This window comes from Otolemur garnettii, unplaced genomic scaffold (genome assembly GCF_000181295.1).
Source record: "Otolemur garnettii isolate 467f Iridium unplaced genomic scaffold, OtoGar3 scaffold00053, whole genome shotgun sequence".
NCBI lineage: Eukaryota > Metazoa > Chordata > Mammalia > Primates > Galagidae > Otolemur > Otolemur garnettii.
The window spans coordinates 7,986,544-7,997,728 of NW_003852448.1; the positions used below are offsets into that span (position 1 = coordinate 7,986,544).

The window sequence follows — 11,185 nt, forward strand, 5'->3', positions numbered from 1 at the left end:
ATAAAGGCCCTAATGACAAATGATAAGGTTTAGGCTGAGAACTCATGCTCTGTTTCCCTCTGTGTAGACAACGTGTATGGAACCTCCTGTCCTATCTTATGCAAAGCTTAGCACACAGTGCATATTTTTCTACACCTATTTTCTTGTCTTCTTTAATACTTCCTGAAGATTTTTCCCTATTAGTATGCAGAATGTCCTTATTCATATATCTCTTTTACCATCACCCAGAATATTGTGTGGATGGGGTCATAGTTTATTCAACTGATCTTTGCTATATCTGGAAAGTCAGTTCTTTTCAGATTTTTGCTATTAGAAACAACGCTGCAATGAGTCACTTAGTATGTTTATTTTTATTGTGTTTATAGGTGGATCTTAGGGATAACCCCCCAAATTTGGATCATTGTGCCAAAGGGTAAAGGTATTCACTGGTAATTTTGCTAGATTTTTTTCTACCATCTTCCCGTGGTTGTACCATTTTGCACGATCCTATGATTGACATTGGAGAATTTCCCTACAGCCTCCCCAAGAGGGAGTTGTCACTTTCAGATTTTTAAAAATCAATCTCATGGGTAAATCTAGTATTTCGGTGAGCTTCTTTTTTGTTAATAATGGAGCTCTTTTCTGGGGCACAGCAACCAGTGTGGAGGAGCCTGTGCGATGTGCTTGCACATCTGTGTGTGTGTCCTGCACATGTGCCAGTAGAGCCTTCACCCGCTGTACCCCCCCCCCCCAAGAAGCAGCACACAGAACTGGGATCTGAGAGGTTTATTGTCCATTCCTGGGACACTCTCTGGCTTCCAGGTAGGAGTTGGGGGCAGACCCCTTCACACAGGCATGTAGGTCCCATTGTAGGTAAAAGGGGGAGGCATCAAGCAGTCTCTGTCCTCAGGGATCCAGCGCTGGATATAGTTGGGGCCATTGTCCCGAGGCCACACGATCACAGTATCTCTGGATGCCAGGGACGGGTCCTCTGGGAAGAAGTTGAAGGGCCGGAGCAGAAAGCCCACAGAGTTTCCAGGTGTGGATGTGTTGGGAATATCCTCAGAATGGGGGATGTGCAGGAAGCCCACAGTCACCCAAGCCACCAGGTCCTGTGGGAGAGAGGGGTAGATTTTAGTGGGCAGGGCAGTGCTGAGTACTGATTACTGAAGGTCAACCCTGGCCTTTGGGGACTTCCAGATGTGCCTCAAAACTTGCTGAAACCCTCTTATGCCCCATTTAAAAGAGATGGGCAGATCTGCTGTGACCTCTGAACTTGCCCTGTGCACAGCAAGCCACGGCTCCTGGGACTGGGGACAGGCCCAGGCAGAGGATGTTTAGGGCTTAGGGCTTTCTGACAGGGCTGCTCTGGGCTCGGGCTGGGGAGGGTTGGGGATGGGGCAGCACCTCGTTTTCAATGTTCTCGTTATTGTGTAGAAATTCCTCAAAGACCACAGGCGGGGCCCAGGGGTCGTTCTGGTTGTAGATGCTGCTGCTGCACCGCTCCGACTCCCGGTACCTGGTCACGGCCAGGGGGTACCTGCCAGGTAAAGGAGAAGCCTGGTGGCTCTTAGCACTGAGCTGGCCTTCTGGCCCTCCTGGGGAGCCCATTTGGGGCTAATAATGAGGGAAAGTTGCTGCCTTCCCCAAATGAGAAATCATCTCTGAGGAGTCAGTGAGACTGAGCACAGTCACCTAGGGTGCAGGTGCCCAGGGCGAGTTCCTCACTGTCCTCCCCACGTGCACAGAGACATGCGCCCCCCAAAACAGTTGACTTTGAACAACACAGGTCTGAACTGTGCAGGTGCACTTATGCTCGGATTTTCTCTCACTTCTGCCACCTGAGACAGTAAGACCAACTCTTCCTCTCCATCCTCCTCCTCAGCCTGTCAACATGAAGATGATGAGTGTCAAGAATTTTAGGAAGATCCACTTCCACTGAATGAAGAGTAAATATATTTTCTCTTCCCTTTGATTTTCTTAAAACATTTTCATTCTCTATATTATTATAAGGATATAGTATATAATATTAATACATAGAACACACAAAATGTGTGCTAATCGATTGTTCATGTTATCAGTAAGGCTTCTGATCAAAAATAGGCTATTAGTAGTTACATTTTGGGGAGCCAAAAGTTACACATGAATTTTCAGTTGCTGTGGGTGGGGTTGGCACCTCTAAGCCTTGCACTGTTCGAAGGTCAACTGTACCCTCCTACCCCCAAACATACACACACCTGAATACACAGACGTGGAATCAAACCTACCTGGAAACACAGACAGACACAGACACAGACACAGAAACACACAAACATGAGGGAAACCCCAGGACCCCAACGACCCCCCTGGGTCCTCTCACCTGGCCCAGGTGACAGTCTGCTCCTCCTGCCAGCCTGGGGGCAGCACTTGGTCAGCCATGGAGTGGATCTGCAGGCGATAGCTGCGCTGGTGGCCCCAAGGGTTCTCCTTGGGGCTGGTGAAGAGCAGGTACCTGGGCAGAGTCCGTCCGAACCGGAATGCCGCCTGGCGCTCCCGGTGGTACTGTATCTGTTGCAGAGTCGGCTGGACCAGGCGGTGTGTTGGGCTCCAGGGGTTGGTGATGTTTTCTAGCTTCATCTGTAGTGTCTGGAAGCTGTTCTTGGTGCCTGGGGGGAGGCAGGGAGAAGCAGAGTGAAGACCAAGCTCTGGGAGCTGAAACCTCTTCCGTCTGTGCTGGGCTCTCCGTCCTTCCGTCCTAGACTAACAGCCGAACTCTGGGAGTGAGTGGGCTTTGGGGGCATGTTCTGGGCAGGTGGGGTGATGCTGTCATGATTCTTGGCAGTTCCTGGTTAGGACGGTGCTTTTGCCCATTTGTTGCAGGCTGCAACCCCAGAGAAGGGGCAGCCCCTCTGTCTCCTGGCATGAGAGACTGTGTCAGGGGCCACTGGGGCTGAGGGGTAGGAGTTGCCCTGTTCTGTTCTGTGATTTGGTGTTAGGCCAACCTGTTGTAACCTCCACGTTATTCTTTTATAGTGACCTCATCCAGGAGACACACTGAGTGTCCCAGAGGACACTATATTGCATCTCCAAGTTCTAGGTGTGGACATTTGTCACCTTCCCTGCTCCAAGCACATCTTTTTATTCCATCCACCACCTGGGGGTCAGCACAGTGCCAGATCCAGGTCAGGGTCCACACTGCCCATCCTGGGCAGCCCTCAGCACTGCTCACTTTCACCATTTCTCAGGAATATACAGATTTCACAGAAACAGGCTGGGCAAATGCTCCTCATTTTATGCCACCAGGGAGTTCTAGTGTTGTCTCTGTGAAGTTTAAGGTACTGGTTGGTGGCGGATGTTTGATGGGGAGGGTCTTGTTCTGAGTCATACCTGCCACGTCCAGGTCTACGCGGTAGTGCACGAGGTGCGTGTGCATGTTCCCGACCAGGTGGGTGTGCAGGCGCGTGCCGTAGCGCAGCCCCTCAGGGGTGTAGAAGGTGGCATGGACATAGCCGGTGGCGTGCATCTTGGCCTCCATCACTCCATTGGGATAGAAGATGATGTCCCAAATGTAATCATAATTGTAGACCGTGGAGGTCGTCCGTAGCACCAGCACCTGGCCCTTCAGTCCAGCATAGAAGTTGAAGCCGCCTCTAAAGTTGGAATTAAAGTGCCGCCGCAGGGGCACCCCCGTGGGCATCTCAAAGAGGCAGAGGGCTCGGGGATAGTGCACAGGGTCATCAGTGTCGTAGTAGTGGACGGCGTCCAGGAAGGTGGCGGTCTCTGGGCAGTCAATGCCTGGGGCTAACTCGTGAGTGACGCTGCCCAGGCCCCAGCCCACGTCCACATACTTGGTCTGCATGCCCGCAGGCGTGTGCCCGCCGTACAGCGCCACCGCCTCCTGCACACTGACCTCGTAGGCGACTCGCTCTCCGCCGAAGTGCACGTTCAGGACCTGCAGCCCGGACGATGAGCGCAGGCGGAAGGCGAAGCTCCAGCCCCCGTAGAGCACGGCAGGGCCCTGCAGCCTGTAGCGGGGGCCGTGGGGCTGGACTAGGCGAGGACCTCTCACATCCATGGGACTGGGGAAGTCCCCTCGCGGCCTGTGGGAGGAGAAGAGGGGCGGCTCCTCCCCGCTCTCCTGCCCCTTGCCTCGGGGCAACAGGTCTTCTAGGACCACCACGTCCACCTCCCCCGCGGCGTACTTCCGAGCCAGCTCTTCGGTGCTGGCGTAGAATTTCCCGTTGTACCACACCTGCTCCACCGCCCAGCTCCGGGCATCGGTGCTTGCGTGGTCCACTAAGAGCTCCAGCCCCATGGGGTGCAAGAAATAGCCTTCCACATAGCGCTGTATGATTAACCAGCTGCGGCGCTGGCCAGAAGCCAAACCCCGGGGGGCCACGTCAGTGAAAGTGAGGCATCTGTCGCCGCAGTCTTGGAGTGAGAAGCCCGTGGTGTCCAGGAAAAACTGATGCAGGGGCTTGGTGGCTTCCTGCAGGGTGTGGTAGAGGAGGGTGTATTCTGCCGAGGAGATGGGCCTGGAAGCCCAGGAGGGCTGGTGTCCAGGCCTGGGGGGCAGCACCCGCATGTAGTAGGGGTGCGGCAGGGGCCCCACAGCAAACTCAGTGATGTTGGGATGCTCCTGGGCGCCGAAGAAGATGACTGCACGGGCTTCCCGAACAGGACGTCTTTCACCTTCATCCAGAAATCTCAGCACATGTCGCTTCTTGGGCAGCAGCATCTCAATGAGGAACACGGTGTTCTTGGCCATGGTGGAGGCCTTGGAGGACTCCAGCCTTAGCTCTGTCCTGGACCAGAGGAAGCTGTGCACCGCCTTCAGCTCCTGAGCACTCAGGTCTGAGAACACCCTGGCCTTGCCGTGGGAAGTCCATGGAGAATGCTCCACTGCAGCCACCTGCAGCAGCAGGGTGGCAGCCATGGCCCAGCGGAAGGCCAGGGTCTCTTGCCCCATTGCTCTGGAAAGTAGAAGAGAAGAGGAACTTAGTTGTCTTATGGGAAGAAATGAGTTTCCATGAGGATAGGGCCTTCAAGGACAGTGGCCCTTAACTTCATGATTCTCCTATAGACGGAGCTTCCTGGCCTTACCCCACTCCCGGAGAGGCTGCCCGCAGGGGCTGCTGGACACACATGCAGTTCCTGGCACTGTTCAGGCCCCTATCTGTGCTTCTCTTGTTATTAATTCTGCTTTATTTATTTATTTATTCTTGCCTCGCTCCTTTGTAAACCTCTCACAGTCCTCTCACTTCTTATTCAAGTGAACTTCCTTGTTTTTGTGCATTATCTCAGCCAGGGAGAACACTAGCTCTTATCTGCCTTGAGATTACTTAGCCAGAGGCACTGTGAGTCACAGTGGTCTGAGGCTGTACCACTGTGCATTCCCCAAAGTGCTTATTGTGTCCTGGAGAGGCAGACACCTATATTGACAGCACAACTACATTTTTGATACAACAAAATATTTTTTAAGTAGACAAGTTTTAAAATTTAGCTTGGAAGTTTAAAGGGTAGGTGCTGGAGTCAGGCTGTTGGAGTTCAAGTTCTGATAAGTCATGCCATTGGGGACTCGCTGTGTGGCCTTGGCACATTGCTTAAACCCTTTGGGTATCCATTTTCTCAACCGTATCAACCCAAAATAAGTGACTGAGGCAACAATCTTAATCAATGGAGATTTATTCTTTAAACTTTTTTTTTTTTTTTTTTTTTTGAGACAGAGTCTTACTCTGTTGCCCTGGGTAGAGTGTTATGGCATCAGAGCTCACAGCAACCTCAAACTCTTGGGCTTAAGTGATCCTCTTGCCTCAGCCTCCTGAGTAGCTGGGACTACAGGTGCCTACAGTAATGCCTGGATAGTTAATTTTTTTCTATTTTTAGTAGAGATGGGTAGGTTTAGCTCTTGCTCAGACTGGTTTTGAACTCCTGACCTCAAGGGATCTGCCACCTTAGCCTCTTAGACTGTTAGGGTTACAGGAGTGAGCCTCTGCGCCTGGCCACAATGGAGGTTTATTAACCTAAAGGTGAGCATGAGCTAGGGAAGAACACAACCACAGACAAATCTGTAGATTTTTTTTTTTGAAAGGGGAATTTGGAATTTTCAGTATCTAAGGGGAGTAGGGCATATAGAAAGAAAAGAGAAAAGCAGGGAGCGGAAGGTAGTGAGACAAAATGGTTATGCTCTTTGATCCAGGACACTTTACATTTTACATAAGATAAGGCAAATATTAGAAGAGAAAAAAGGGAGTGAAGAAAGCATCAATTATGTAGATGTCTCTGGGTAGGTGGAAGACTGTCTGATCCTGTCTTATCTCTGTTCTGACCTGGAAAGATGAACCTGCAATTCATTATTAGTGTGGAATCAAATAGACTTAAGTTTTAGGAGAAAGACTAGTCTACGGATGTAAAGTTATAATTCATATGTCCTTGCTTATGGGAGGCCAGCAAGGCATTTCCTTAATGAGTGATCTGTAGGGCCAGCCCCTCCTTTACTTTCCCTTTTGCACGGGGAGTTGTCCTGAGATTTTTATTTTATTTACAAGCGTAGGGTAAAATAACAATCTCCTCCTAGGGTTGATGAGATAAATCAACTGGACAGTAAATATAAAGTGTTTGCAACAATACCTGTCTTATAGGAAACATGTAAGAAGTATTAGCTACTCTACCTTTTAAATTAAAAACAGTCTGTTTGACACCAGCACATTTAAAGTTTTAAGCAATGTGGAGTGATTCAATTGTGAATAGGCTGTAGCTCTGTGGCTTTGAGGGTGAGGATGAGTTGGCTAGTCCCGTTTAGCCATCTGGCCTTTCCAGTGGAACACTAGAGTCATGGTCTCTTGACCATTCAAGGCTACTGGGAGGCACTTCAGGGAGATGCCTTCTCCCCTCCCCTTCTGAAAGAAGGGCATGATCATGGTCTTCATCCCATAACCCCATACCCTAAGCAGCTAAAAAAATCCTGTGCATGTAGCTGAGAGTTTCCTGAGGGGCTGGGAGACCTCTGTGGCCACCATTCTCTGCTCCTTTGAGCCTGACTGGGCCCCAGCAGGCTCTGCTGTGTGTGTGGTCTCCCCAGCTCTTGGAGAGTGCATTGGCTGTTGAACCACTGGCCATAGCTGTCTTCCAGCCTTAGTTTCTCATGACCCTAAACTGGACTTGTTGATGCTTCTGGGCCCTTACCTGGAAGACCACCTTTGCCATGTCATTTCTCTACAGAAGAAGAGCTGCCCTTTCTGCCATTCACGCACTATCTGAAGGCTCCAGCTGACCTCGGAGTCCCAATCAGGGATCCCTCCCTGTCTCTAACTGCTTTTCACTTCCTATAGGTGGTACCTGAAGTGCAGACTTACTGGTGGGCACGTGAGTGGGCTAAGGACTATGAGAGAGACTTACCAGTGAAGGCAGTCTCCCCCAATTAGAACCCCTGGGGGTAAATCTGGAGAAGACGCTTGCTTCTGTGCAGACAGGTACAGGGAGGTTTAATCTATTCCTGGTCTCCTACCATCTTCCTGGCCCAGCTTCCTCCCAGGGCTCTGCCTGCAGGAGGGTACTGGGGGTTGATGGGGGCTGCTGGGGGCTGCTGGGATTTAGGTGCATTTCACCTGGGAACTTGGTTGCACAGTTGACGTCTAATTGAAGTGTAGGAGCACTGACTTCAGGTGGGTTATGGAGAGAGCAGGCTTCCTCAGTTAGGAAGAACCTGACCACCATGGACAATCTTCATCTTTTGCTTTTGCATTTGGAAAATGTTTTTTACACATCGTATATCTGACTTACAAGTGTTCAGAACACAACCCGTTTGCTAGCTAGAGGTCCTATTCTCCTTGTGGATTTTTCCCTTCAGAGACGCTCAACTTCTTGGTGCCCCTTTCCTGCCTGTCATTCTCTGCCAAGTCCATATCCATTACCTCCTTCCAAAGTTGGTTGTAGCCCTGCTCTGCAAGGAGCTTAGTGGCTTTGGCCCTCCCTAACTTAATTCACGTCTCCACCTACTGTCTCCTTAGAACTTCAGTATCTAATTTGTATGCTAGTCAGTCTTTCTTTCCTTCCTTCCTTCCCCAGGATCTTGCTCTGTTACCTGGGCCAGAGTGCAGTGACATCATCATAGCTGACTGCAACATTACACTCCTGAGCTCAAGTGATCTTCCTGTCTTAGCCTTCTGAGTAGATGGAGCTATAAGCATGTGTCACCATGCCCAGCTAATTAAAAAAAAGTTGTGTAGGGATGAGGGCCTTATACTATTATTGCTCAGGCTGGTTTTGAACTCCTGGCCTTCTGTGATCCTCCAGCCTTAGCCTCCTAAGGGTGCTAAGATTACAGGCATGAGCCACCACCTTGGCCTCCTAAAGTGCTGAGACTACTGGTGTGAGCCCCCACCCTGGCCTCACTAGCGTTTCTTGATGTGTAGATCAGGGAATGCAGGAGTTTGCAGGAGCTGTTCTGTCACCTGAGGGTTCTCCTGGCCATGAGGTCATAGTCAAGGCTGTCTGAGAAGTTCCTCCACCTTCCAGGAAACTCACACTGCTCTGGTTTTGCTCCATGCTCATGGCCCATCCTGGGACTTGCCCTGGTTGCCTTGTCTTGTCCCTTTGGTACTGGTGGGAAGCTCAGGACCCATACAATCTGGGGTTCTGAGAGCCCAGCCCGAAGGAAGCAGGTGAGCAGGGGGCACTGGAGAATCCAGAGCCAGCAGGAGGGACATGAACTCTTGGGTTCTATTATTAAAGTTCAGGTGGTTTGCTTCTTTTTCTTTAACTAGACTTCATTTTAAGAGAAGTTTTAGGTTCATGGCAAAATTAAGCAAAATGTACTGAGAATTCCCATATGCCCTCTGCCCCCACACATGCACAGCCTCCCTCTCAACACTCACACCAGAGTGGGACATTTGTCATAGCTGGGGCACCTATACCCACCCATCATTATCGCCCAAAGTCCATAGTCTGCATTTGGGTTCACTCTTCATGGGTCTGGACAAATGTAAATGACAGGTCTGGGCCATTGTAATATCATAGACAGACAGCTCACAGTCCTCATCCTCTGAGCTCCACCTTCTCATCCCTCCTGCCCCTAACCTCTGGCAACCACTGATCAGTTTTCTGTCTCCATAGATTTGCCTTTTCCAGAATGTCTTGTAGTTGGAATCCTGCAGCATGCACCCTTTCAGACGGGCCTCTTTCAGATGGCGGTAAATCCATCCTCTTATCCCCAGATTTCTTTCTGCTTTGCTGAGATGGAGGGAGATGTGGAACAAACCTTCACTTACCCAGTAGGACCCTCTGTCCCCACGTGCACATAGCCGCAGGAGAGTCAACGGGGGCAGTGGAGCCTTAATGGCAGAGGATGCTGTTCCTCTGTGCAGGGAATGGAAGCAGGCCCTCTCCTCCCTCACCCACTGCTCGCTGCGCCTTCCTTTCTTAACCCTGGCCAGCTGATGCCTGCCACCAAGAGCACCCCGGCACCCTCTGTAACCCACTCTGGGCCCCCCACTCCCCAAGCTCTTTGCTTCCTGCTCCTCACTCCATGGCTTCTCTCTCAGCCCTGTGTGCTCTCCCCAAGTGTCCCATCAGAACGCACCTGTGTGCTCTGCTGTGGCTCACCTCTGCTGCCAGCCTTTGTCCCTGAGCTTATCTGACACCTTTTTGAAGCCTTTTGGACCCCGCCCTTCAGGGAGGGACAGAGTGTGACATGGATTGACCAAGGTGGGGCCCTGTGACCCAGGGGACTCCACAGCGTGGTAGAAGCACACATGTCCTAGGTCTCCATTATTCATCCTGTCACTGTGATACCTTCCAGAAGAACTGCCTTGCTCTGTTAGGAGCAGTGCAGTGCCATAATCTGGTATTTTAGGTGCTGCATTTCGGAGGCCAGAGGTAAGGACAAGGGGAAATTCCAGGCCAGTGGTCTCAGCTGAGCTGATGTAGGACCAAGGCAGAGGCCAGTAGAGACTAACTTCCACAGCAGAGGGTTCACCCCAATGCAGAACAGGCCCCAGAGGCAGAGCAGTGACAGAGGAGAGCCACTCTGAGTTGAGGGACTAACAGTCCTCTTAGCCATCCCTGGGACCGTGCCAAGGTTCAGAAAGTAAGGAGGATTTGGTTGGGAAGAAATTCAGTCAGGATGACCAAGGCCTTGGGACAGAGAAGAGAATGGAAAGGAGCCAGGGCGGGGTGCACCTGTGCAGGGAGGGGACAGTACTAAAGTGGTTCAGTTTGGTTGAGAAGGGCAAATGTGGGCCAAGGAGGGAGCTCCTTACTAAAGGGGAAAGAACAGAGTCTGGGAAAGTGCACAGCTTGGAATAACCAAGAGGCCTGGGCCTCTCAGATGTGACCCCAAAGCACAAATAAACAAAGAAAAAGAATAGATAAATTGGACACGATCAGTATTAAACAACAACACCCACAAGAAAGTGAAAAGACAGCCCATGGAATGGGAACACTTTCTAAGAACAGACATACACAAAGGGAGATACATTAGGCATGTTAGAACCGCTGTGGGTTGGGCAGGGGACTGGGAACACACACAGAACACATGCACGTGAGGAAGACAAGAGTGAGGCCTTGCATGGCTGGTGATGGTGATGCACAGAGGCAGATCTGCAATGGATGACCATAAATGAGAGAAAGAAAGGCCTGAGCGACAGGTGAGTGACTGCAGGCCCTCATACTGGGATAGTCCGTGAGACAGGAGGCACCGGGTCTCACACCTGGAGGATGAAGGTGGTGAGTAGGAGGAGGAGCTCTGCATGCAGGCAGGTAAGAATTTCCTTTCTTTATTTAAAAGAGTACATAAAATGTATACAGAGAAGTGACTATTGCCAGGTAGCATAGAACACGTGTGGGAGGAGTAAAAGGAAAGAGCCGATCCTCCAGGAAACCCCTGGAAAGAGCTGCCTAACAGGACTGCAACTCCCCAAGTCCCAGGCTCTGTCCCTTCTGGCTTAGCCTCTGCAGGCTGCTGGAACTAAGTACCAGAAGCAAGGGAGCTCAGAGCAATGGAAACAAACAGTGTCGCAGTTCTGAAGGTCAGAGTCTGAAACGGAGGTGTTTGCAGGGCTGCATCCCCCGATGGCTGGAGGGGAGGCTCCTTCCTTGCTCCCTGCAGCGCTGCTATTACCGGTGGTCCTTGGCACTTGATTCCTGGCTTGTGGATGCATCCCTTTAATCTCTGTCCTTGGGTGTCACCCTCTTGTCTCTGTCTCTTCTTATTTTTTTTTTTTTTTTT

At 50.9% G+C, this 11,185-nt stretch overlaps 1 protein-coding gene across 2 annotated transcripts; it reads right to left on the bottom strand.

The window, feature by feature from the left end:
* Window positions 1-752: 752 nt before the first annotated feature.
* Window positions 753-9,609, bottom strand: AOC1 (amine oxidase, copper containing 1). 2 transcript variants are annotated; one of them, XR_001161381.2, is made up of 5 exons: window positions 9,539-9,609; window positions 3,346-4,931; window positions 2,321-2,624; window positions 1,387-1,565; window positions 753-1,091 (listed from the first exon to the last, which is right to left on the bottom strand). XR_001161381.2 is itself a non-coding variant. In XM_003792058.3 (5 exons), the coding sequence occupies exons 2-5, from the start codon at window positions 4,925-4,927 to the stop codon at window positions 825-827; spliced, it is 2,268 nt and encodes a 755-aa protein (XP_003792106.1). In that variant the 5' UTR covers window positions 4,928-4,931; window positions 9,539-9,609; the 3' UTR covers window positions 753-824. The 2 variants fall into 2 exon arrangements, 1 of the variants encoding a protein (XP_003792106.1); XM_003792058.3 differs by having other exon boundaries at window positions 1,387-1,519; window positions 2,339-2,624.
* Between the last annotated feature and the right edge of the window lie 1,576 nt (window positions 9,610-11,185).

What these genes read in the sequence shown, in the direction of transcription:
- AOC1 (XM_003792058.3), bottom strand. Translation starts at nt 4,927, where the DNA reads ATGGGGCAAGAGACCCTGGCCTTCCGCTGGGCCATGGCTGCCACCCTG. An exon ending in CGTAGACCTGGACGTGGCAG is followed by an intron (nt 2,625 to 3,345) that starts GTATGACTCAGA and finishes GCCTCCCCCCAG; the next exon opens with GCACCAAGAACAGCTTCCAG. An exon ending in CAGACTGTCACCTGGGCCAG is followed by an intron (nt 1,520 to 2,338) that starts GTGAGAGGACCC and finishes TTTACCTGGCAG; the next exon opens with GTACCCCCTGGCCGTGACCA.